The 27639-nt window shown below is 41.5% G+C and overlaps 2 protein-coding genes across 9 annotated transcripts in view; both read left to right on the top strand.

Moving 5' to 3' along the window:
* Positions 1–966: 966 nt before the first annotated feature.
* Positions 967–27639, top strand: part of SEPTIN11 (septin 11) — a 92095-nt gene continuing 65422 nt past the window's right edge. For 5 of the 8 annotated variants that reach the window (XR_006216932.1, XM_007074798.3, XM_015542191.2 and 2 more), the window contains exon 1: positions 968–1099. Coding sequence is in view for 7 of the 8 variants with exons in the window: in XM_007074798.3 (XP_007074860.1) it covers positions 1073–1099 (27 nt within the window). In the remaining variant the exon portion in view is untranslated. Of the gene's footprint in view, positions 1100–27639 lie in introns of all 8 variants that reach the window. The other 3 variants (XM_042984338.1, XM_042984340.1, XM_007074796.3) reach the window with 2 other exon arrangements.
* LOC122238010 (mitochondrial import receptor subunit TOM5 homolog) lies at positions 5587–6726 on the top strand. The gene has a single exon (XM_042984343.1). It carries the CDS (start codon positions 6222–6224, stop codon positions 6408–6410), a length of 189 nt encoding a protein of 62 aa, XP_042840277.1. The 5' UTR covers positions 5587–6221; the 3' UTR covers positions 6411–6726.

Raw genomic sequence — 27639 nt, 5'->3', positions numbered from 1 at the left:
GAGTCGCGCCGACTTCACGGTCACCCGCCCGGCGCTGTCGCCGAGCCCCTCCCCAGCCGCACTCCCGCCCGCGTGCCTCCGCGTCGTCGGGTCTGTCTCCAGCAATCAAATAAGGTCGGCTGAGCCCCCACGGGTGACCAACGAGCTCTCGCTGCACCCGGGGAAGGCCTTGGCCCCACGCTCTGGGGCTGCCAACAGCTGCGTGAATTCTCCAGCGGGGGCGTCCTTTTCTTCCTCTCCAGCCGGCGGTGGTTGGGTCGTCCGCAGCCGCAACTACTATGGCCTCTTCCTCTCCATGTGATCCCCTACCCAGCCGCGCGCTTTAGGGACAGCTTCCAGCCTTTTAGTCTCTCCCTTATGAAAAGAACTGTGGAGGGGCAATGCTTCCTCGTGGGGGTCTGCCCAGCCCCACCTCGGTCGCCCACCGCTCTCTCTCTCCCAGGTTGGCCCGCAGCCCTTCCAAGCGGGTTCCTCCGGGTGGAGCGTGCTTGCCCTGGGCTAACTGGCCGCGAGACGCTGTCCCCGCAGACCCGTCTAGCCCCAGTGTCCCTTCACCTTCTCCGCAGCCTCTCCTGCTTGGTGAAGCGCGTGGCTGAACCCGAGGCTAGGACCTCCGCGCCCAGGATTTTACTCGGACTCCAGCACGTGGTGGAGCGGGGGGGTGGCGGCCAGAGTACAGGCTGCGGGAGTCTCGGTGGCACTGGAGAGGGTCGTTTCGGGGCCCACGACTACCTTCGCTGAGGGCGAGTCCTGCGGCCTGAGCCCGCTGACCCCGGCTGGAGGCCCGCACGCCATCCCCCCTCCCACCGCCTCAGCCCCGGCGCGCAGACTCACACCCCTTCCCGGGGAAGCAAATGGTCCCTTCCAGGCGGGTGGCCATGTTGCTCTAATAAAGCGGGAGGGGCGGCGGCGTGGGGGGAGCAGATGCCGCTGGCTTCGAGCGGGAGCCGGGTGTTGGCAGAGCGCAGCCGCGAGGGAGGCGCGGGGGAGGCGAGCCGGAGCCCGAGCGGGAGCAGCAGCCAGTGTTGGCGGAGAGCACCCGGGCGCAGCTGGAGTCGGAGCCGCAGCCGCGATGGCCGTGGCCGTGGGGAGACCGTCTGTGAGTGCTGGGGCCTCACCACCCTTGCCCGCGGCTCTCCCGGCACTGGGTGGTCCCCGCTTTCAGGCGGGTGCCGGGGGGGAATACCGGGGCCCGGGCCGGGGCTCCGGATGGTGGCGGCTGTGGGTGTGTGCGTGAGATTGGGCGCGCGTCTGGAGCTGAGGGGAGGGCTAGGAGACTAGAGGCTGGGCTACTACGTGATGCAACAGTGTATCGCCTCATCGCGCCCGGGTTCCCGAGATGTGGGAGAGAAAGGACCCCTTCCCTCTTTTCCCTTTAAAAGGTTTCTTTCAGGCACGGTATTTCTCGGCTGCCTCCCTCTCGGCGTGCACACCTTTTCTCTCGTGACAGTCGAGAGAGGCACCGAGTGCGGGGGTTTCCTCCTGACTCCCCCTCGCCGAGGGGCGACCAGGGCATGGGAATTGTTCCCCGAAGCGCGCTGTCACACGGCCGTAGAAGCGGGTCAGAAATGGAAGGCTGGGATTTCCGTGGTGGCTTCCCCATCGTGAGAGCCGGGACACCCCCAGGCACCCACCCAGCTGACCTGGCCCTGCCCAGGATGTGGACAAAAGCCCTAGCTACACACACAAAGTTTTCACAAGGCCCCCTTGTCGTGGTGGGTGGAAGTATTAAATGCTCCGAGGTTAGAAGACCGGGGGCGGCGAACCGAGGAGGCGCGGACGCGAGGAAGAGGAAGGTTAGGGCGGGCGAGTGGAGAACCCGGTGCCCCGCGGCTCGGGGCGAGCGAAGGACCGAGGGTGCGCTCCCGCCCCAAATTCACGAGCCGGGCAGGGGCAGCGCCTGGTGGGGTGCAAGACTCAGCTCGCGATTCAGAGCCGGACTTTGAGGGTGCGGTCTCAGTCGGTGCTCCGCATCCTAGGGTGAAAGGCGGAGGGGGGGTGGGGGGGAGGGACGGCGGCGGCCCTTCCTTTTTTATTGAAAGGAGCAGAGCCGGGTGGGAAAGGCGGAGTCCTCCTTCCTTCTCTTTCCCCATTTCTTTGTCGATGTTCGAAGTCCACTTTCGCACCACCGGTTTTGGGGCGCGCCTCGAGCGAGGTTTTTCCCGCTCTACCTCCTTCCTTTTCTCCTCTCCCTCCCACAACTGTGTGGCCGCAGGTGGTGGCTTGAGAGGTCTTGTGGTTCCACACGAAAGACTTACAGGCGTACTGGAAGCTCCGAAGCCCCAGGAATGCAAGGCTGTGCTCGGACTCCAAGCTCTTCCTCGAACTCCTCTCCAGATACACGCGCCTTTTGCTGCCCCCGCCCCCACCCCGCCCCGGGAACTTCGCGGGGTCCTTCTGCGTGCTTTAACTCGGTTTGGTGGTTTGGCTGCAGGCGTGTTTTCAAAGACGTTCTCCACTGTCACAATGTGCTGTGGTCCTATTGAAGTGTAACTGGGTTTTTTGGGCATTTTATACTCTAATATTTAATGACCTGACGCTTAAGAATCAGGTTTCCTCTTGCACACAAATTGTGCCCTTGATAATTAGTGGTCCTGGATTATTGTTACTGAGGGAATTTACATAGTCTCTGTGCTAATCCCTTTATTTTTCTGGTGGGGGAAATTGAGGTACAGAGAGGTCAAGTTTATCTGGTTAAATTACTCCCTTCTCTCTCACCGTCCCCACACTGTACTTATTTCCAGGGCACATATTTCCATAACTAAAATAACTGATAACTGCTTGAGATAATTGGAGAGTGTCTAGGAATGCAAATTTGGGGGGGGGGTGTTCAGTAACACCTATTGCTGGTGCATTCTTGAGGCTTGGGGGAGGTGGAAGAAATAATTTGCTGCACATTTTCTATAAATTAGTTAGTTCATATATGTCAGTTAAATAGGAACAGTATGTGGATTTGAGATTTAGTTGTGTGGCCATAATCATATCCAACACCAGGTCTGCCAACCAGATGTGAGCTTAATCCCACAGAATTCTTCTCTAAGACCTCTTATTCAAATAATAGAGGAGATTCCAAAAAGAGTTTGTGTACAGAGGAGGTAACTGCTTTCTCTGCACATTCCCCGTTGTCACTGGAATTAAGATTAAATTGCAGTTTAAAAACAGAAGACATTTTTTTTTTTTTTTTTTTGGACTGAGCCGTGGTCTGGGTGATCAAAAGTTGACTACAAAGTTGAAAAGTCTTTTCATACATTTCCAACGAATTGTTGACTTGTTTTACTTTGTTCATTCAGTTCTTGCCTTAAGTGTGGTGCCTATAGTCGTACCTTCAAAACAACCCTCGTGAATACATTTTATCCAAATCCAGCTCCAAGGGATCAACACTACATCCTTCATCTTAGAATTCTCTGCCCCTCCTGTTCCTTTATCTATTCTCTGATTTGAACAAATGAAAGGAAGGGTGTGTTGAGAGAAAAGAACCACTCCAAAGTTGATCTATGTATGAATGGAGTTTCCCTAGTTACTCCTTTAGAATTTAGACTTTTTAAAAAAGTTGTTTAGGGAAACATGAATAGATCTCCTTTCCCTACAAACTGCCTCTCCCATCCAGATTGAAGGAAAGTTCAGTTAGAATAATTTACTCTCAATGTTAGGCATTCTTGAACTTGAATGTCTTTGTGTGATATCCTAGGTAAATATGAGATTTTACTGGGGAAAAACCTTGTATGTCAGATGCAGTATTTTCTGTCTTATGAATTGGTTATATTCAGTTATAACCATTTAAACCTTAAGGCTGAATTAAGATGTTTCTTAAGTTGATTTGTTGGCTGGAAAACAAAAGTTTGAGTTTAGTGTGATACTGTTTATTTTTGTTCTAATCTCAACCCCTAGTGTCTCCATTTTCTCTTGGATGGTGTTGCTGCTTGGCTCTGAGAAGACCCTAAAGCACATCTGTTTCAGAATATAACTAATGATTAACGAGAGCATTTCTCCCTTAGGGATGTGTCCACATTTTGGGTGAGTTAGTATTTTTGCATCCAAGTCCCAGGACAGCTATTATCTTTCTTTTAAACAGAACATGGTAATTTACTCTACTTGGGAATCAGGCTTTATGTAGCTGATCCACTCTCTCTTAAGGTGTGGTGTTCAAGTTATATAGCCTAGGAGTTGAAAGGAACTTTAAGAGATTATTCAGTTCAGCCTTCTTCCCAATGCAAAAATATTTCTTACTTTATCCCTAACAGATGGTATGTATTTAAACTTTTGCAGCGATGGAGATTTCGCATGATATCCTTCAAGAAACCTATTTAATTATTCTTTTATCTGTGGAGCCAAAAGAAATGGAAAAACCAAGTTCATTCACTCATTTAAAAGTATTTACCGAGTACCTCCTATGTGCCAGGTACTGTTCTGGGAGCCAGGGTTACATCAGTGGACAAGAGAGACCTTCTCTTTTTACCTGGAGCTTTTATTTTCTGAGAGATTTAGTGTCTATGCGTAGTGAAGTGATGAACTTCAGTGAGTATGGAGTATGTAAGCCATTTAGGGAGAAAGGAAATTATGTGCCTGTTGCTGAGTCAACACTTATGATGCAGGTAAAGATCTTGTCTGGGAATCATTAGAGATGGTTCCTGAAGATATGGTCTGTTTTCAGCAGGAGGAGGGTGAGGACTGACAGTGAAACGTTATTTTCCCGTGTTACAAAATTGCCATTTCTAAGACTTGATGCTGTGGTCCTTGCATGAGGGATTCTGGCTCTTTTGTACCTGGCAAAAGCTTAATGGAGCTGAAAAAGGTCTTCGGGATGGCTATCTAAATGATAAAGGGACTGTCATCTAGGGGGAGGTCTTTAAAAATTAAAATTCTGTCAGTGGTATAAATTATACACACTGAGACTCTATAAGCAATTATTAAGGAATGCTGGAAGTGTTTGAGGTGTAGTAATCTGTCCTTTTCAAATCTTTGAAAGCTATAGTTTTTTTTTTTTTTATGCTTTAAAATATCTTCCTTAAAAATGAAGTGTTTACATTGCAATGAAAAACAGACCCGTGGAAATCGATTAAAAGAACAAAACTACCCATACCCCACCATCCTGATGTAAGAGTTATTAGATTGTTAGCACGTTTTCATCAACTTTGTGAGATTTACACAAGTAAGCTTAACCCATCTAAAAACTGTGACTTAGAAACCAAACTGTGTGTCTGCTAGACCCTGTCTTTTTGGACACCCATATAATTGACACCAATGCTTAGTGCTTTCAAAGGGGCCACCCTCTGTCTGTGTCCAGACAAAGGAGCGAATGATTTGGATGTCCTACTTTGATTGATTGCCAGAAGGCCTAGTATTTATGTCCACTGATGATGCCACAGCTGATAATGATCTTTGGGTTTAGACTTCCTGTGGGACAGGGTATAGAGTTTTCTAAGCCAGTGTTTCTCTTTATAGGACCTTAAACTTGACTGGGGGTGGGGTGGGTATGGGCTGCTTTTGGATTTTATAATTTATTGAAAACTCTTTCATAGTGCTAGCTAGACCTGTCTCAACTGGGGTCAGTGAAGTGAACCATTATTTAAACAAAGACCCAGCAGATCCAAAGCTTCTATCCTGTTCCCTAAGGAGATCTACTTTACAATATAATTGATACCTGCTTTGTGGTTGTTGTTTTTTAAATCCAGATTGACAGAAAACTCCCTCCCAACTAAGCAGTACTGCCTCTGACCCACTCAGGCCTGCTGGCAACCTATCAATGCAACCACTGTGGAACATGAAAACCAATATTTGGGCTGAGGTGATAGAGACAGGCTTCTAAAAATAATTTTGCTGGGTGATATGAAATCAAATTTGTGTCCTCTCAGGGCTGGTCTCAGGTAGAAATCAGGAGTCTTTACCCTCATATGCCAGAACCAAGGCATTAGAGCCACCTTTTTAAGGATCCATGCCACTGAGTGTGAGTGTCTTGCTCAAGTCAAAGGATGCAGGAACTTGACCTATGTGGTTGCATTCTGTCCACCTGCTGAACTGTGACCGTGTGGGATTGAGTGTGATATGTTGTGGGAGGGGCAGGCTGAGATGAAGAGGTTGATCAGGCTTCATGTTCCAAAAAGAATGTCTTTGGTATCCAACAAGCAGAAGCTTTGTTCATGCCCCCCTCCTTTTTTTGCATTTTAAAAATTGTGGTGAAAAAATACATAGCATAAAGCATCAGCCTCTGAAAAGAATAGAGTATGGCAGCTGAAAGCTGGGGAAGCAAAGCCGAGATGTTTCTGATTGAGGGGCTTGTGCCAAAGCTGGACTCTGAGGAGGTGAAAGGGAAGATGCTCAAGGATGTGATCTCCTCCATATGGAACTTCCTCAGCTATGTGGCCCTGCTGCAAGTCACATCTTTTAGCCTAAAGAAATTGGAAAGCATATGAAGATGGGTGTCACATGTGAATGCATGATATGAGGAGCCCAGTTACAATTTCTACTCCTATCTGCAAATGAATAGGCACAGAAAGATGTGAGGGACTCTTTGATTGAATGGATATAAAAATTCTACTTGTTAAGAACAAGTTTGGCTCTGGTAACTGACCTTCATAGCTATAATTTAAAACTACTTGAGAAGTAAAGACATTTTGTAGTGATAGTACACCCATATGCCTGTGACATTCAGCCTGTGTGAATGTTGAAATAATAGTAAGTAATGTCAAACTCCATTTTCTAGCAAGTATTAATTATAAGGGAATTATGTCTCCAAAAAATGTGTGTGTGTGTGTGTGTGTGTGTGTGTGTATACACATACCTGTTTTGATAGTTAAGTAACATTACTTTGGGATGAATTTATGATTTTCTTCATAAGTTTTTTCTTATAGAAGTAATACAGATAGCTTAGAAATTGAAAAACAAAACAACCCACAACAACCTAAACACATCAATAGCCATTCTTAGTTTCCTAATCCATCTGCTTCATCAGATATTTCTTTCATACTTTCTCTGAGCAGATGCTGAAGTTATGATGTTGAGTATTTGAGATGCCATCCCTGCTGCTCTCTAAAAATTTCTCTGAAGGATGGGTAAGGAAGCAAAAGGATGAGTAAGGAAAATGAGGTGGAAAAGTGTACTAAGCCAAGGGAATAGCTCCTGCAAAGCTCTGGGTGTGAGACAGCCTTTTGAGGAAATCCACCTATGACGTCACTGTTCAGGGTGGGGTAGAGAAAATAGATGTGAGTCGAGGCAGGTGGGAGGAGACCAGATAATGCAGTGTATTCTTTAAGACACGTGCATATTTTCTACACAGTTTTAAAGATATTTTATATCCTACCCACCCTGTGCCCCAACTTAAGATATCTCAGATTCTTGGAATTGGTTGATAGACCTTGAAAGTCTGCAGAGTATTGAATTCTTCAGGATTCAGTAGAATAGAGGGGAGATGAGAAAGGATAGAGGAGTTGATTCCTTTCATGACCAGATCGCATCCTTAAGAATAGAGGAAGTGAAGACAGAGGAAACACACAAAGAGGAGGAGGGATCCAGTGACAACATCCCCAGCATAGGTCTTCCTCTGTTTAGTCTTCTGTATTGAGGCCTTCCTCAAGATGTAGAACTACAAAGTCTTATTTTCTTAAACATTGAAGCAAGTGAGTCCTAAAGGGTGGAAGAATGGTAGGACCCCTTCTATCTTGGACTACAAGTGTCCAACAGTGTTCTCCATAAAGAATATTAAAAAAAACCATAGGATTGTATGAAAGTAGGAGTAAAGTCTATTAAAAGCTATGGTTTTCTTAAGACTTAACACCTTTTCATTCACTACATCCCTTTGTGTATTGTTTTCATGTCAATATAAATTTTGTGAGTATCATTAAGGGTGCCCATTACATTTACTCAGACCTACTGTTGAAAGGAAAAGGCTTAACCAAAACCATCTGTGCACAGGAAGCTGTTCAGCATCCTGATTTTTAATTTTTTTTAAAGATGAAAGAAATTGATGACACAAATGGAAAGATATACCATGCTCATGGATTTGAAGAATTAATATTGTGAAAATGTCCATACTACCCAAAGCAATCTATAGATTCAATGCAATCCCTAGGAAAATGCCAATAGTATTTTTCATGGAACTAGAACAGATAATCCTAAAAGTTGTATGGAATCACAAAAGACTTCAAATAGGGCAATCTTGAGAAAGTACAAAGCTGTAGGTATCACAATCCCAGATTTCAAGATACACTTCAAACTTATGGTAATTAAAATAAAAGGTACTGACACAGAAATAGACACATAGATCAATGGAACAGGATAGAGAGCCCAGAAATAAACCCACACTTATGTGGCCAAGTAATCTATTACAAAGGAGGCAAGAATATACAATAGGGTAATGAAAATTTCCTCAATAAATGGTGCTGGGAAAACCAGACAGCTACATGCAAAAGGATGAAACTGGACCATTTTCTTACACTATACACAAAAATAAACTCAAAAGGGATTAAGGACATAAATGTGAGACTTCAAACCATAAAACTCTTTAAAGGAAGTAGTAATCTCTTGGACATTGACCTTAGCAACATTTTTCTAAATATGTCTCTTGAGACAAAGGAAACAAAGCAAAAGTAAACTATTGGGACTATACCAAAATAAAAAGCTTTTGCACAGCAAAGGAAACCATCAGCCAAACTAAAAGGCAACCTACTGAATGGCATGAGATACTTGCAAATGAAATAGCTAATAAGGGGTTAATATCCAAAATATATAAAGAACTTTCACAACTCAACACCCTCCCAAAAAAATCAATTACAAAATGAGAAGAGGACCTGAATAGGCATTTTTCCAAGGAAGACATGCAGATGGCCAACAGACATATGAAAAGATGCTCAACATCATTAATCATAAGGAAATGCAAATCAAAACCACAATGAGATATCACCTTACACCTGTCAGTACCAAAACAATAAGAAATAACAAGTGTTAGCAAGGATATAGAGAAAATGGAACCTTCATGCACTGTTGGTGGGAATGTAATCGGTGCAACCATTGTGGAAAACAGTATGGAGGTTCCTCAAAAAATTAAAAATAGAAATACTATATGATCCTGTAATTCCACTATTGGGTATTTACCTAAAGAAAATACAGACAGTACTTCAAAAAGATATATGCACCTTTATGTTATTGCAGTAGCCAAGATATGGAAACAACCTAAGTATCCATTGATAAATGGATAAAGAAGTTTTGTGTGTGTGTGTGTGTGTGTGTGTACACACACACAATGGAGTATTACTCAGCCATAAAAAAGATCTTGCTATTTGTGACAACATGGATGGACCTAGAGGGTATTATGCTAAGTGAAATAAGTCAGAGAAAGATAATACTATATGATTTCACTTAGGTGGAATCTTCAAAACAAGGTGAATGAACAAACAAGATGCCAAACATAATCATAAATACAGAGAACAAACTGATGGTTGCCAGAGGGGAAGGGGTTGGGGGATGAGCAAAATAGGTGAAGGAGATGAAGAGAATACAAACTTCCAGTTATAGAGTGAATGGGTCACAGGAATGAGACTTTCGGCATGGGGTATATAGCCAATAATATTGTAATGGTGTTGTGTGGTGACAGATGGTAATTGCACTTATGGTGAGCATAGCTTAATGTATGGAGTTGTTGAATCACTATGTTGTGCACCTGAAACTAATGTAGCATTGTATATTAACTATAGTTAATTTAAAAAAAAACAAAAACCTCTGTGCACAGCAAGCCTTCTTGGCATCTTGATTTTTAAATTTTATTTGAATTGTCAAGATAATTATCTCACTTTATCCTTACAAAATTCCCAAGAAGTAACATAGACAAGGAAACTGAGGAACAAAGAAACTAACACCTAATGTGTACAGCCAGTTACTGGGAGCACTAGGCTTTAGAACCAAGGTTCTTAGACCAATATACATATAGACCTACAATTTGTGTTGGTCTGTCAGACTAACTTATGCTACAATTTGTGTCGGTCTGTTAGACTGACGTATGCTGAAGTAACGCATTTGTCCCAAATTTTGGTGGCTTACACAACAAAGGTTTATTTCTTAACCACAATCTTTGATTCATCCTCTGAGATCTCCATGCTGTTCTGACCCCAGGATCCAGGTCCTCTATCTGGACCTTGCCAGTCTGGTGGCAGAGGAAAAAGATATACTGACCCCTGAACTATCAAGCTCTTACCATGGGTCACTTCTACATGAATTTCATTGGCTAAAGTAAATTTTCACTCCTAAATTCAGCAAGATGGTGATGGATAATCCTTCTGCAAAGAGTGGCTCTGCCAGTCAATTGACCAAGACTTGAGGGCCCTGGAATGAGGATTTAATTCCCCATCCTGGGCTGGGGTGGGGGTGATTATTTTGAATAGTAACAGTTCACCATACTGTCCTAGTCAGGGAATCTACAATGGAGCCAAGGGTCCTAGTCAGGGAATCTGCTACGGAGCCAAGGGTCCTCATTATTTTTGAAAAGTCTTTCCCAGTCTGTAATGATTTTTCCCACTCTCTGTCCTGTTCTGATTCTAGTTGGACATGGTAGAATGCTGAGGAATAGTGTGTGTGTGTGTGTGTGTGTGTGTGTGTGTGTGTGTGTGTGTGTGTGTGTGTGTTAAGCAGCCAGAATGAGTTGAAGGCAGAGGATGTGATTATTCCTATTGTTCACTCACCGTGAGTTTGCAGTAGCATCCTAACTAAGTAAGGGATGGGTGGTGACCTTCTGAAAGACCTTCTGTGCTGTTCTCTGGTGGCCCCAACTCTGGGACTGTACTCTCTGGGAAATGGTTTTGAGGCCATTAGGACTTCCAGCTGCTTGACAGAATTATTTCCCTTGGGATGGTTCCAAATCTGTCCTTTCCCAGCCCATCTGTTCCTAAATGCAGATGCATCAGATGGCACCCTTCTCTTTCTTGCTTTGTTTTCTCTCACTGAGAGGCAGTAGTACTATATCACATTTGGATTATGAACATAGGCTCTACAGTCAGACTGCTTGGGTTCTAGGGTATCGGCTCTGCCATTTAACCATCTCTGTGATCTTAGGCAAGTTACATACCTTGTGTACATCTCATGCGTCAGCTATAAAATAATAATGGTACCTTCCTCAAAGATTTGTAGGATTAAATAAGTTAAGACATACAAAGTGCTTTCAGTGATGTGTGAAACATTCATCCTCAATAAAAAGGAAATAAATATGGAACTAATAATGACTTTATACCAAAGACTGGGCTCCAGCCAGAACTGCCAACCCACCGCACCCCACCCCAGCAGGAAGTGAGCATTTGCCCCTTCTCTCACACACCTAAAATGCAGTCTTCCCTTTTTCTAATCAGAGCACACCTCTGAGGCATAGATCCAATATACTGTCTGCTCGAAGCCTTGACTCGCCATCCAAGTTTTGGTAATTTTTCTGTCTCTGAATTCCTGCAGCAGTGATTGCCTGCAATGCTCATGTGTCACCTTTATGGTGTTCTGGAGTCTCCACCCCAACCCTCACCACTCCTTTCTTCAAGACCCTATTTAAAATAAATAGGAATGGGGCACCTGGGTGGCTCAGTTCGTTGGGCATCTGACTTCAGCTCAGGTCATGATCTCGTGGTTTGTGGGTTGAGGCCCTGTGTCCAGCTCTAGGCTGACAGCTCAGAGCCTGGAGCCTGTTTTGGATTCTGTGTCTCCCTCTCTTTCTGCTTCTAGCATGGTTGTGTTCTCTTTCTCTCAAAAATAAATAAACATACATACATACATACATACATACATACATAAACAGGAATGATCAAATATAGCTGTGAATGTTTTTAAAAAAAATCTCTCAGGGGTGCCTGGGTGGCTCAGTCAGTGGAGCACCTAACTTTAGCTCATGTCATGATCTCCTGGTTGGTGGGTTAGAGCCCAATGTGGGGGCTCTGTGCTGTCAGCTCAGAGCCTGGAGCCATGATTCAGATTCTGTGTCTCCCTCTCCTTTTGCTCCTCCTCCACTCACTCTCTGTCTCTGTCTCTGAAAAATAAACATTAAAACATTAAAAAAAAAAATAAATCTCTCATTACCACAAACATATGTTCTGCTAGCCTTGACCACATTCATGTATTCTTAGCCTTACTTCCAGATTTGCAGGGAGAGACTGTGTTGTGCACCCCCCCCCCCCCCCGCCTTCCCCCCTGGTTAATAAACATGTGACTGAATGAACAAAATTGATCCTTTGGATAAGACTTGTGCCAGCCTGCTTCCTCTCAGTCCACCTTTATGTAATTCATGCTGTTGCTGTGTGCGTTTCAGGCAGGTGTAGACCTCATATCTATAGCTTTCTCCCCCAGGCTTCTCTGCTGTAGCCACCTGGGCTCTGCTTCGCTATTTTGACCTATGTACACATCTGGCTGTCCAAGGGCGTTTCCATCCCATGGGCCAACACTTGCCTGATGGGAGATGGAATCTGGTGGACAAATACTTCTCTCTTTTGTCACTAATTTTGGACAATTCTGAGGCACAATATATATGGCTCCTCAGAGGGTCCCACATGGGCCCTAGCCTCAGCCCACAGTGTGATTAGCTCCATATACATATGTTTAGGATGACTGTGCCTCCTTCTCTGTTTCATACTTCTCGGTCCCCACTCCTGTTCCTTTGGATCATTTCCCCAAAGAGCTTTATATGTGCAAGCCCTAGTCTCAGGCCTCTGCATTTTGATGAAAACACCTTGTTTCCTGGTTTGGGACTCTTGTACCTTATGCAAATGAGGGAGTGTGAATGTTACTTGGTAACATACCAAATTCCTCTGGAATTAAAAAAAATACGCTGAGAACAAACTGATATTTCTTTAATCAGGGTTTTACTATTTATTGGAGGGAAGACTTCAAACTATTAAGAGCTATGCTCAGAAAAGAAGAAAACTGAATGCATCATCTAATCTTTTCTATAATTTTCATTTCTACTTCATTGGAGAGGAACCCACAGTCTCTCAGGATGGAAGTACTTGTCTCTGAATGTATAGTGCTTACTTTGTTCTGTGATTTCTTTAATGTACCCATTTCAAATCAGTTACATATTTTATAATCTAGAAACTAGATACAGAGTGTATGGGGGAAAATGTTTTTGATACATGAACTGTGAACTTGGGCCAAAGCTTAAAACTGTTTTTGAAAAAGAAATTTTGTGGCCTATACTGCATAGATTGGAAGAATGAGGTAAAAATTTTTGAGGCAACTTCTTGTGAGCTAATGTTCAGCAATTTTATGGGCCCAGATTAACTTAAGTATCTGCCTGAAAGTTCTTCAACTCATCAGAGTTATTCACATCATCTCTTCACTTTGAGCCTATCCCATAGGCAGTTTCTGATAATGTAGGGGACATCCTTGGAAATACCACAAACCAAACAGATTCATTCTCCAGTTTTCCCCAAATATCTTACCTTTGCTTTCACTCTGAGGTTGGTTTAGACTTTTTTGGGGGTGGGCGATATAGGTCTGTACCTCTGCCTTTTGGAATGACTTGATTGTTTATTATATACTTCTTTGTTTTCAAAGCCTTTTCCAATCCTTTGTTTTTTATTCCAAAATAAAGGGAGTGGGAGGGAAAACTTAAATTGGATACTGAAATGTGTTATTTCTCAAACTAAAACTGGAATTATTTTTCAGATTTTTTTTTTTTTGTCTTTAAACATACATTTGGAATGTTGCTAATTTGCACATTGCCTTTGCCATTGAACTCCTTGCACCCACTACAGTGGTGTCCTAATTGAAATTGTACAATTCCACACATTTTTCTTGTTGATTAGCTTTCATTGGGTAAACATTGATCTTTACAGTTTTCTTATGAGGTAGTCTGAGTAGACACTGTTCTTGAACCCAAGCTTTTCAGCTCCTATTTGATGGATCAGGACTCAGACTTGCCATGGTAAATGAGTTAAAGTCTTCTAACTACTGGTTACAGCTTCTTTCCAAATGGAGATACAACCCTAGTCTGCAGAATAATGCTGTCAGAACTTTTTGCAATGATGGAAATGTTCTATTACTGCATTCTCCAGTATGTATTCACTATCCATATGTAGCTATCGAACACTTGAAATGGGGCTGGTGCAACCATAGAATTAGATTTTTTTTATCTTGTTTAATTATAATTAATTTGCATTTAAATTTAAATAGCCACATGTGGCTAGTGGCTACCATGTTGAACAGTGAACTTTACGAGTATTGTCTAGGGGGCACCTGGGGGACTCAGTCTGTTAAGCGTTCAACTTTACTTCAGGTCATGATGTTGTGGTTCATGGGTTTGAGTCCCACGTTGGACTCTATGCTGACAGCTCAGAGCATGGAGACTGCTTCGGATTCTTGTCTCCCTTTCTCTATGCCCCTCCCCTGCTTGTGGTCTCTCTCCCTCTCCAAAATAAATAAACATTTAAAAAAATAAAAAATTAAAAAATTTTAAAACAAGGGACGCCTGGGTGGCTCAGTAGTTTAAGCATCTGACTTTTGCTCAGGTCATGGTCTCATGGTTCATGAGTTCGAGCCCCGTTATCAGGCTCTGTGCTGACAGCTCAGAGCCTGGAGCCTGCTTCAGATTCTGTCTCCCTCTCTCTCTCTCTGCCCCTCCCCCACTCATACTCTGTCTCTTTCTCTCTCTCTCAAAAATAAATAAAGATTAAAAAATTAAAAAAATTTAAAACAAGAAGTATGGTCTAGAAGTATTTATAATCTGATATTTCTTTCTCATATTTTAGAAAACTTTATTAAGAAAAATTCCAAACATTACACAAGAGAGAAGGTATACTCAACCCTTCTATCCTATCACCTAGGCCATTCTTATATCATCTCTTACCCCTTCTCTCTAACCTCCTCTCTCCTCATCCTGACCCCCCAAATTGTTTGTTTTTTCAAGTTTATTTATTTTGAGAGAGATTGAGCAGGGGAAGGACAGAGAAAGGGAGACAGAGAATCCCAAGCAGGCTCCACACTGTCAGCACGGAGCTCTATGTGAGGCTGGATCTTACAAACCGTGAAATCATGACCGGAGCCCAAATCAAGTCTGATGCTTATCCGACTGAACCACCCAGGCGCCCTTGTTTGTTTTTCAAGGTTTTATTTTTTAAGTAATTTCTATACCCATCTTGGGGCTTCGACATACAAACCTGAGATCAAGAGTCACATGCTGTACCAACTGAGCCAGCCAGGCACCCCAAGTTTGTTTTTTAAAAACTATTATCATTATCATTATTATTATTATTATTATCATTATTATTATTATGTAATCTCTACATCCAGCATGGAGCTCAAATTTGTAACCCTGAGATCAGGAGTCATATGCTCTTGCTCCAGCCAGTCAGCGCGCCCCCCCCCCCCCCCCCCCCCGCCACCACGCCCCTAGTTATTTTGGAGTAAATCCCAGGCTCAGTCTGATCTCATTTTGTTTTAAGAGCTATGCTGGTGACCTGGGGGTAGGAGGAACATGGCATCAGGAAGAGGTATTCAGGGATCTTCAAAGTGAATTTGTGATTTAAAACAAAAGACAAAAAAAATTTCAAGTGTATGGATGGTAAAAGTTATAGTTTGTCAAAGATAGGTACTGAGTATATAGATGAGTGATATTCTCTGTAGTTGAGATATTTCATCATCACCATCATTGTAATGAATGGCCAGGCATGAGTGCATAGATGGAACAGTTACTGCCCCAAGCTTGGTTACATGTGCTTTTCTTGAGCTTCGGGTTCATGGATAATTTAATCATTTAAACATTCATACGGAGTGTTTATCATGGAACCTTATTGAATGCCAACAGTGCTATAGAGTCATAGGATTTTTAAAGGTGGAAAGCAAGCTGAGGATCATTTGGCTTTAGCCCAATCTCCTCAGAATGTTTATTTCCAGAGAGGAGTAGCTTGTTCTGAGCTCCCTTTGAGTGGCCCAGCACTTGGTCTGTCACCCTGGCCTGATCAGCTGACTGGCTGAGGTAAAACTGTAGCATTAAGTCATGCTTACCTACTTTTTAAAACGGCAGACTCTTAGGGCCTCTTTTAGAGCAGACATGTTTTTTCTAAGTCTATTTGAGGTATTATAGATACTCTTTTGGAGAGAAATGTTTGTGTCAATAACAAAATTTTCTCTTATGGGTTGAGAATTTATGCCTGTTACTGGTGTATATTATTATAGGAAATGCCTGTTTATTTTCTGTATTTCTGTTTATAAAAGAAACTCTTGTAGCAAGCACATTTTGATCATGTGGACACATTGAAGGGAATAATGCTTGCATCATTGATATTTAAAAGTGCTTTTTTTCCTTCACAACGTAAAGCAAGAATTGTTACTGTGCTTTTGTAGTTGAATTTAGGAGCTAATAATAATTTTCTTCCTTATGATATTGTGCAGAATATGTATATTCTAAATTTGGAACTTAGGATTTAAGAGGAAGAATTTGTGATGGTAAAGGATCTTGTATCATCAGAAATGTGCCCAGGCCTTGGCTCAGCTGTTTTATTGATGGAAAAAGATGATATGTTTCAGAATAAGAGCTATTAAAAATTTCAGCAACATTCTGAACAACTGCAAGCTTACTGTTGCAACAGGATGCCATTCCTTTTCCATAGTTAACTCTCCAGGAGTTGTTCCCTGAGCTTCTGTTAACCACATTCCTGGGAGAGAGGGAAGAGCTATGTCTAATCTCAGCATCTACATTGCAGCTTTGTCCAGTTTGCTTTTATTGCATAGTTCCTGGAGAAAGCGAATAGTTGGTTAATACCCTATGTGTTGATGTTACTGTGACTCAGGATTTATGCCATTTTTTTGCAAATACTCCAGTGAAATGGGTTTTCTTATCTCTACTGTCCTTTTCATGCAGGGTAAAAACAAGTAACTAGTAAGGCTTGTAAAATGACCATGACCTGATTGGGAAATACAGCAACTATTTTCAGCAAAGAGGGTGAAATATTAGTATGAGTAGCAGATTTTTCTTATTATATTAAGTTCACAGATTTAGAAAAAAACCAAAATTTAAACCCAGCAATAACGCATCTTGAAAAAGAAAATAAATTCATGTAATCTAGGTCTCAATTAATGCTTACACTTTATTACAGTTAGAAAAGTGCTGAACTTGATGTAGCCATCACATTAATAAAAAATAGAAGTTTGCCTTATGTATTCTCTTTAAAATAGTTAATGAACAGTGGTTTATCACAGCTTTGATAGGCCTCAGTTTGGTTCTGGATTGAATTATTTATGGCATGGTAAAATAGTAAGGGAGAGATATAAATAAACCATTTTTGACCAGCTTCATTATTTGGCCTATTGATGAGAGGAAAAAAAAGTACCGAAAAGGACAACCCTCAGATTCTTCAGTTAAATGTTGTAAATGGGCCACCTCTTAGCTCTACCTGGCCAAATGAGGACCTCAGTGGTACCATAGTTTTCAGTTTTTCAAGAGAACACGGACATTTAGAGTTCGAGGTGAAATTTCCCCATCTGAAAATTTTGGCAGTTAAGTCAAATATTTTTAAAATACTGTGTGGGCCACATAAACATGTTCGTGGGCTGAGACTGCCAGTCAGCAATCTGATTTCCATTGAAGATAATTCATTTATATTTTCTTGTATTTGAATAAAGAAGCCATTAACTTTTGGGGGGGGGTGTCTTTTTAAATGCTTTCAGATTTGAATAAGTAAAGCATTTTTTCTAGAAAATGTGCTTGTTTTTAAAACAGAAGTGAAGCAATTACTTGAAGGCAGTAAGGAAAATGGTTTCCTTAACAGGGTATCTCCTAACAGGTTTGAGCTGTAGATCAGATTGGGAGAAGCAGGACCTCGTACAGTGTGTCTAGGGCCCACAACGAGAGAGCAGGGGGGACTCTTGAGTGTTGGTGTCCAGTGCCAACGTCCCTCTGCAAAAACGTGTGCTATATATAGTGAACGGGGTTGGATTTTTTTTCTTTTTGGTTTAGGTCCAATGACAGTTAATGGCTGTTCCTTACAGGCTGTGAAATTATTTATGAGTTTGGCAGTAGGATGATGTGAAATGCAAGTGGAGATAGGTAGAATAGGGTCTGTTACCAAATCCCAATAAATTGTTAGCGCTGGAGCCAGGACAGACTTCAGAGGTCACCCAATCCAGGGACTTCCTTTGAGATGAGGAAACTGAGGCCTGGGGAGTTGGGCTGAGGCTGAAAGTTCTCATTAACTCTTTCCTGTCCAGCAGGAACCCAACCCTTCCTTTCTTTTCCTCTCTTCTTCTTCCTGCCTATAGGAAAATGTGTCTTCCAGGATTTATTTGTGGCAATTGGACAGTCTTTCAGAAAAACAAAGAAGTCAGGTGTTTAGTAAACAGAATAGGTAGAAAAGATCTTCCTAGGCTGTTGATTTAGTTTGTCCTTGTTAGAACTTTTTTTTTTTTTAACAGAGCAAAACAGTGAGTGTGTGCCAGTTGGGGTGGGGCAGAGAGAGGGAGAGAGAGAATCCCAAGCAGGCTCTACACTGACAGACACCAACAGGGGGCTTGATCTCTGGAACCGTGAGATCATGACGTGAGCCAAAATCAAGAGTCAGACACTTAACTGCCTGAGCCACCCAGGCGCCCCAAAACATTTTTATTGTTAAAATTTCTGGTGCCGTTTTTGTGTCAGTTTTCGCACGCTTCTTTCCAAAAGCCTACCTTTCCATACTATTTTTAGAAAGCAAAAACCAGTTAGGTACTCAACAGGAAAATGTGGCAATTTATTACCTTTCTGCAGTTTCCTAGTGTTGGGTTGAACCACATGAAATAGTTGATTTCAGTTGTTTCAACTACAAAAATGGTAGTGTCATACGCTTCAAGACAGTAGCTTGAGCAAAAGGGTGATGAGTATTGGGGTAGCTTCCTGTTCTTCTAAAGGCATGGTTGACATTTTACATGGTCATCGACCATTCAGCCCTTCTCATGTTACCCTGCTCAAACATTGTTATACTAGAGCATTTGTTTTTTACGGAGAAATATGGTATTGAAAGCTCTGTGTGCATATGTGGAACAGTCTTTCCCCCACGTGCTATGTTTGGCTTGAAAAGCCTCCCTTCGCCTTGAAGAAAAGACAACCAAGCCAAAGTCAGATGCTGGATTTGTTTCTGATTTTTCAGGCCAACAGAAGTCAGTTGAAATGAGAATGATTTTCATTTTGTCTTGGTCAGCAGCACAATACTTTGGTATGCAGTTATATTAATATTACACCCCGAGTTGGGGATCTGAGACTCTTGAAAACATTGCCCTGTTACTGAAATTGAAGCCTAATTGTGATTTGGTGGTGGAGGAGTCAGGGGAGCAAATGGACCCACAGAAAGAAATGTCATAAACTTTAGACCTTTTCTTCTACTAGTTTTCTGAATTGAATCCACTGAACATTGGCTTTCTCAAAACAACTTTTGTAAAAGATGTGGCATTTTAGTATTTTGGGGATTACAAAACTAAGTATAAAATAAGAGACATGGGAACTTAACTCTGATAGGGGAAAATTTATTTGAAGGATATTATGACCTCTGAATCATATTTGAGACCGCTGACAAAATGAAATATATCTTTTGACTTTAGGCATCAAGGGAATTAATATTTAATATATGCTCATTTTTCTTAATAAATTAGAAAACAGAAATCCAACCTAAATCCAGTCAATTGGAGAAAGCCAAACTACAAAATTCATGGTTCATAAAGATCTTAGTGCGCCACAGCTGAATAAATACAGCTAAAGAGCCATCACAAACAGCCACTTGGAAATGCGATTTTTCTGTACTACTTTGAACTGGAGGGTTAGTTAGAAATTCACTTCTGACATTTCAGGCCCCTTTTGACTATTACTTTAAATTCGAGTGCTTTACTCTAGTTCTTGAAAAGAACTACAGAACTAAACTTTAGAACTAAAGGGCCTTTTTATTGGGGTAAAGGTTTTCTGAAGGAAAAAAGTATCGGACAGGCTGAGTCTGTTTTCCTCCCTCTTAATTTATTTCTGCAAAAATACCCTTCCCTACTGTTCTCTTCAGGATGAAGGCTCACCTCCCCAGGATGGTATGCTGGTCTTTCCATGATTTGATGCCTTTCTTTTCATAATCCTCAATTGGTTCCTGCGGTTCCTTGCAGGGCCCTGGGCACCATATGTCCCCTTTTTTCACACTCTGTCTTGCACCTCATGTAAATGCCTTTCTCCTGGCCTCTTCCCACCCTCTGTAGCTACTCATCCTTCAAGACTTTCCAGGCCCTTCTGCTTTCCCTTCACCCAGGCAGAGTTTGGAAGACAGCTTTCTGAATTCCCATTTATCTTAGGCTCTTGTAATAAGCAGGTATGTTGTACCATAGTTTTCATGCCTGATTCATTTTCGTATTGTCCATTCAGCAAAGAATAGTGCCTGGCAAAAGGAATTCCTCAGTAAATACATCAAAAATAACTGTGCAGTAACAGGCCCAGGCTTTCTGCCTGTATAGTGGACTTAATCAGTAAAAATAACTGGCATAACATCCTGGAAGGAGATTACAGAACAAAGAATTTAACGATCTGCTAAATTTCCCCAGGAATTCTCAGCATTATTTAATGGTTGACAAGAGGGAGCTTTGAAGGGCTAAGAAATGAACACAAATGCAGTGGGCTGAAGATTTAATTTTCATTTCACCTGTTTCTTGTCTCAGCCCTGGGTTGCTCAGACCATAAAAATTGGAGTTGACAAAGCATAAGATAATTTGCTCCTGTTCATCAGAAAATATTGTGGAGTGACCGGGTGAGGCAGCCTTGGGAAATGGTAAAGGTTGTTCTCTTTGTAGTTCTCTTTGATGCTGCGTTGAGGGTCTTCCCTGGGTTTATTTTTCCTAATTATTGAAATTATATGTATGGCAACAACCCCTGAAGCTATTCTGTGTAGCAATTAGTGTGCTGCTTGGAGTGTTTTTATTACTTACTACCTTCCTGAGAACTGCCAACATGCTTGGTGAAAATGCTGGAGATTATAGCGTGAGAAGTGGTTTTTCATAGATGTCTCGTCCTGTAGAAGTGAGGATACAGGATTCATGGGAAGAACAAATCTTCACATTTTTTTACAGTTTATGTGTGATATCTGTATGTGTGTACCATATAAATGTATTCAGTGGCTAGCAGAATTGACATTAAATTGATAAATATTTTAAATGTTGTCTACTATGAAATTGCTCAAAGTGGTCAAGACTATACCAGGGGCTTTCTATTATGTCAGTTGAAACTATAGCAAACCTTTAATATCGATACTATCCCTACTTTACAATTAAAGAAAAGGGGACTTAGAATCAACCTGCCTCAACAGTTGCAGAGCTGGGGTTTTTTACTCGTGACTGACTTGTAGCTGAGGCTTATCACACTGTTCCATGCATCTTTGTATTTTTTATATTAATTTCAGAGAGTTCTTTTTTCCCAAGCCTATCACTTAAGATATTGGTATTTAAATATTAAATTAGATCTAAAAATGGCACCAGAGACTTCATGCACATTTGCCTGAGATGTCGGTTGGTGAGAGATCACACAATTTTTAAAACTTAAATCATTTTATGCGTTGTTCTGTAACAGAGTATTGAAGTTCATTATTTTAGCTAAATGTGTCTTAATTATGATCACTGAATCTTGTCTGACTGTAGCATAACACTTGTGAATATACCAAGATTTTTACGAGCTACTTAAAAGGGTAGTATTTGCTTGGGAAAGTGGGGGAAAGAGAGCCACCTTAACATGGTCATGACTGTGGGGATATTTGGTGATACACTGCTCATCTTAAAAGAATATCGGAATGAGCCAGTGAGGGTCTGGGTATGAAATGCCAGGTGGTACTTACAGTGCCTCTTTTCTGTCCAGCTTTACATGGTCCTTTAAAAAATAGGCCTTTTAAAATATAGGAATGGAAATTACTTTCCTAAGTAATTCTTAAGTCAAGATGGTCAGTGGCACTGCAAGATACAATAATCTTCAGGTGGTTAGGCTATCTAACTGCCATGATTATAGTGAGGCTGAACATCTTTTCATGTGGTCATTGGCCATTTGTACTTATTTCTTGTGAATAACCTATTCACATGCTTGCCTTCCACCCCTCCCCCCCCCAACCCCCAGCTGGGCTATTTCTTTCTATTTTGCTGACGTTCATCCTTTTATATGTGCAAATAATCTTCTCCCAGTCTGCCATGTATCTTTACTTTTGTTTTTGGTGTCTTGTTGTACAGAAGCTTTAAATGTGTCATCGTCTTTTTGGTTTGTATTTTGGGTCTTGCTTTAGAAATCTAGTTCACTCTTCACAGAAGTTCATTTAATTATAGTTAACAACTGTTTTGTCTTTTGCTCAGTGGTTTAGAGGGGACAAGAATGTAGCAACTGTTAAGAAACAGAGTCTATTCATCCAGTGGGAGATGTCCTGAAATAATAAATTAGAAACAACTCAAAGAGGAGACAGAAAGGGAAGAGCTCGGAACCCAGGACGTGAAAAGTAACAGAGCTCAAGAATCCAGCCTTTTTTACAGGGATGCAGACATTCAATGCTCTGTGACTTGAAGAGACTTTTATGAGTTAATTAACACCTAACTTGTAATTAACAGTTGAGTACACACTGAGCTAGCTGGAGGACAAACAAGGGAGCTTGGGTTAGTGATAGGGCCTTTACGTTAGCAGTTTGGAGGTGGGGGAGAAATCCCCTTTTAATATTCCTTTCAAGTGGGTTATTTCCAGGTTTAAAAAGTTCTCTTAGTAATAATAATAAGTAATAATACTGGATACTCAGTGTATGGCAGGTACTGTGCCTGAGCACTTTATATGCATCATTTCATTTAGTCAAACTTACGAGTAGGTGCCATAATTATCCCATTTTACAGATGAGAGAACAGACTCTAGGAGGTTAAATAACTTGCCCAATTCACACAGCTGGTAAGTAAGTGGTATCAAGATTTGAGTTCAATTCTTTCTGAACTATGTGCCATCCAAAAGTGATTGTTACACATTTTTGGAAATAAAAAGTATTTGTGAAGATACTGAGCGATGAGTCCCTGGAGTCGATGATTGTGCCTGTTCTACTTGAAAAGCAGGCTCGGTCAAGCATCTTTTGGCATGCCCTGAGTTAGTTGCTCTTAGTGGAAGCAAGAAGATTTTGCAGGACTTTATTGCTTGAAACTTTTAAAAACAAATCAAAGCCCTTTCCTTGCAAGGGTCCATCTTCTCTACCCTTCTTTGCTACCTTCTGCCTGGGTGAGGAATGGGCCAATTTCTCCCAAGCTATGACCTGGCTCTCTAGCACCTTCACTCAGGTCAAGGGCAAAACTCCATGTTGCTGTACGGGATTGGGGATCCAATCGCTAAAGGGACTGGATGGACCTTGTTGGCATGTCTTCATGAGACACACGCATGCATATGAGGCAGCCACACAGAGCATGCACAAGGAAAGCAGGTGTCTTGCTGATACTCAGAGCATGACCATCTCCCCAGGGCTCCTCCATCCATGGTTCAACTCTCCAGCTTGGCATGCATTTTGTCAGACTATCCTAAACCTAACCTTCCACTTCATTGACAGTGAGACACGAGTCAAGCAAACCAGACAAAAACTAACATTTGTTTATATGCAAGAAATGCTGAGGTGAATCACTAATACAATTTCATAGTGTTGAAGCAGGTTAAAAATTCTGGCATTGCTACTTACTTGCTCTGAGACCTTGGGCAACTTTCTTTATATCTCTGTGACATCTGTAAAATGCGGATCATTGTATCTCTCTTATAGGGTTGTGAGGATGCATACTTTAATGCATATTAAGCCCAGGATATAAATAGAACCATGTGAATGTTAGCACATTTTATAGATTTAAAGCAATAAGCTGCTATTTCTAGAGTGGGGGTCCTTGTACAATTTCAGTACACTTCATGGACATCTTTATATTCTTATCTCTGATAGTTTGGGTGAATTGGTAGCACTTTTACCTCCCCTTGTTGATGAAGGCATTTCTTAAGGTCTCTAGAGAAGTAGGGTTTATTTGAGCCTCCGGAATACTCCCTCTGGCTTTGGTTCCTTTTTCACTGTCGCCATGTTCTTTTGATCACTCAAATGAAGTCCCCCCATTTAAACCTAAAGAATTGGGTTCTTTCCCCTTCAGTATTAGTGGTGGTCATACATTTTACCCAGAAGCTGAAATCTGGATTAAAGTATCCTGTGGGCCCCTGCGTGGCTCAGTTGGTTAAGCGTCTGACTTCAGCTCAGGTCATGATCTAAGTTTGTAAGTTCAAGCCCCACTTCAGGGTCTGTGCTGACAGCTCAGAGTCTGGAGCCTGGAGCCTGCTTCAGATTCTGTGTCTCCCTCTATCTCTGCCTCCCTCCTGCTCACTTTCTGTCTCTGTCTGTCTCTCTCTCAAGAATAAACATTAAAAAAAATAATTAAAAAAAACCCAACATCCTGGATGTCCCTGTTGATGCTCCCTACTTCCTCTTCCTGTTGCCCTCTTCCTCCTTAAGATTACCCCTTAGCTATGGTGCTTGTCAACTGTTTACAGCTCAGTAACCCATGTTGATCCCTGACATTCTGCCACACCCTGTCCTAGATGCTGTGGAGGCAAAATTAGCCTTTGCCTTCGGGTTTTTGTTGCTTGGGCTTTCACAGAGTGTTTGAGCAGGAATGATTTTTAAAGAAATAATCTCATCCAGCTCTTTCATTTGACAGAGAAGGAAGCCAAGACCCAGGAGAGTAAGTGACCTGCTTTAGGCCCACAGACTCAGAACTGGAGCCAAATCCCCTGACTTTTGCTTATACTACAAATCCAAGGACAGTTGAACTGAGGCATTCTGGATAGGTAGTTTGTCAGCAGATTCTTTGGTGGTTTCTAGTTGCCCAGTGGAGAAAACCTAAACTCCCCTTTCAGGCTCTTACCTCATGTTTAGGACACTGGTCACCCACTAGTTTATGATGCAAAATATCTTAACGGTTTCAGAGCTGGGCTGCAGATGATATTGAATCAAGTTTAACTTAGGTCCTCAACACACTTGGACATTTATAGTGAAGCACGCTTTGTAAAAATGTGAGCCCTTGTAAAAGTGTTATGTAACACAGCTTGGGCTACTGTTGGTGCTGTGTGTGCCCCTCTAGCCTGTAGACTAAAGAGTATCCAATGACTTAAAACACAGAGCACCATTTGAAATTCTCTGCCATCCCAAAGTGCTTACTGTGACAGTGTCAATTTGGGACATACTTGGTTAGTTGGCATACTTTACAAAACAAAGTGTGTCCCATAGCCATTCCCAAGGGGTTTTTGTGACAACATCAATCCAGTTTTGTTTTTTTAAGTTTTAAAAACATTTATTAAAAATATTAAAAATAACAATGATCACATTCTGTGTTAACATACGTAACAGTTTTATGCAATATAAATACATTTTTCCAAACCAAAACATTGATGAGATGCATTGTTTTATATTTTTGCAGATCTTTTTAATGTCTGACTTAATAGAAGACAGCCTGGTCTTCAGATCTGCTTTTCATTTACTCTAATGCAGTATATCGTTGTAGTTGAAGTACATGAAGAAGATTTAGCTGCGCAGAAATATGGTTAGAAAAGGAAGAACTTACACACCCCAAAAAAGTTCCCAGAGAGGCCCCAGGAAACCTCTGACCACACTTTGAGAACTACTCGTTTCAAGTAACTCTCCTAGTCTCTGTATCCCCATTCATTCCCCTCCAGGGAAGAGCATTGGATTTCCTGATAGGTGGCATGAGGAAGGAAGTAGGCACTTCTATTATTTTGAAGTTAGGACTCTTAATGACTATGCCGAGGTGGTGTATAAGTAACACTATAAAGAAAAACAAGAAAATGATTTTATGCAAATCCAGGATAGAGTTTGCATCTGCTGGTGGCTATGAGAGACAGGGATGCCATCATATAGGCTGCTCTGGGGCATCAAAGCTTTCGGTTAATGTTCAGTTACTTGGGCTGGATGTTTCTAGTACTTGGGGGAAACGATGAATCTGTTCTTTTCCTCATCCAATCCTTTCTGCTGTTTTGGCACAGATCTCTTGAATCTTTCTAGCTTTAAAACACACCTGTCTAGATACACGAATTATAATTATATCTATCAGAGTCCCTTTTCACTTCCTGTACTTGTGTTAACACAAGAGCTAAGGCTTATGATTCCCTTATTGTTGTATGAGTAAAAAAATTAGAGACTTTCAAACTGAAATATGGGGCTAGAATCATGAGCTCTCTTGGTGTGGGAATGGTCTAATGACAATGGCCTCCCACTGCTTCAAGCCTTCTTTCTGTGTCTCATTGATACAGGCCCACAAAGGCTAGTTAGTTGTTTTGCTTTCTGCTGGAAAATAGGCTGGTTTTGTGGTTTCAAAACTGTACTAAAGTTTGTGCTTCTTGGACAGGGCAACCAACTATTTGACTTGCATTAGGATCTGTCCCTCCGTTGTTTCTTCACATTTGGCTTCAGTATTTTATACTTTTGTTTTGATGGCTGAATATTTGTACTAAGGTACTCTAATGTGGGCTCTGGCAGCTTTTCTTCTCTGATCCCATTGTGAGTGATAGAATCTCGTAATTTAAGAAGTAGACATCATTCATGTACCCTTGCTCAACAACCCCTCTCATCTGTGTTGTAGATGATGAAACTGAAGCCCAGAGAAATGGTAGTGTGTGTCATTTAAAGTATACCCAACCTGGAATAAGGCTGGAAGCCTTCAATGATTTTTAGCTTTGGAACATAATGGCTGAAGTAGTTTTATATGTGTGTGTGCTTATTTGCTTTAAGGTGGCTTTGTCCAGCTACACAATATAATATGGAATGAGGTGGGGAGGAGAGTATTCTGAAGGGTACATATTTGGTGAGAGAGAAATTTAGACCATAGGAAAAATCTTAAGAAAAAGCAACTACCAGTTTTTATTGGAGGGGAAGAAAATGGTATTCGATAATATGTAACTTTAGATTTATTAAAATTTGATTTTAGAATGTTTTGCCATTTGTTTCCCAGGCAGAAATATTATTGCCTAAATAGATGAAATCTGAATATGCTTTCCATGGCCTTGAGTAAACTATTTGTAATTACCTCATAGATTGTTAGCAAACAAAACAAAACAAAACGGGTATTTTGTGTTGGTGCCACAGTGGCTGGCAGTCTGGACATTTGTTTCAAATTGTAAGCTGCAGAGAAGTGCATGTAAAGGAATGTGATTGCAAGTAAAATGCCTTCAGAGATGGGAGTCTGAGTAAATATTACATTAAGTGAAACAACATAAGTGAAATTGCCAACTAATGCCTAGATCAGGGTGAGCTTTAGAATTATGAATGTTAGTAACCCTGAGGGTGAAAATATTACTAGTTTTAAAGGTTTATTTTTATTTTTATTTTTTTAAGATTTCATTTTTAAGTAATCTGTATACCGTGTGTAGTGCTCGAACTTACAATCCTGAGATCAAGAGTTGCATGCTCTACTGACTGAGCCAGTCAGGAGCCCCTAAAAGGTTTATTTTTTAATATAAACTCAGGAAAAGTGGAAAATGGTGTTCCATCAGTATATCAACAGATATTTATTTTCTCTTTAGTCTTAAATATGTGACTGATAAGCCTCTTTACCCTCTTCTAGACTGGATGAGGTAATGAATCTGGAGATGTCCTCTTATCCCAAAAGGGACATCTTTTTAAAGAAGAATTAAGTTGATAAAATGGCTTGCCAGTT

The sequence above is a fragment of the Panthera tigris genome, chromosome B1 (assembly GCF_018350195.1).
Source record: "Panthera tigris isolate Pti1 chromosome B1, P.tigris_Pti1_mat1.1, whole genome shotgun sequence".
In the NCBI taxonomy this organism is placed as follows: Eukaryota; Metazoa; Chordata; class Mammalia; order Carnivora; family Felidae; genus Panthera; species Panthera tigris.
This window is presented reverse-complemented; position numbering and strand designations above follow the sequence as displayed.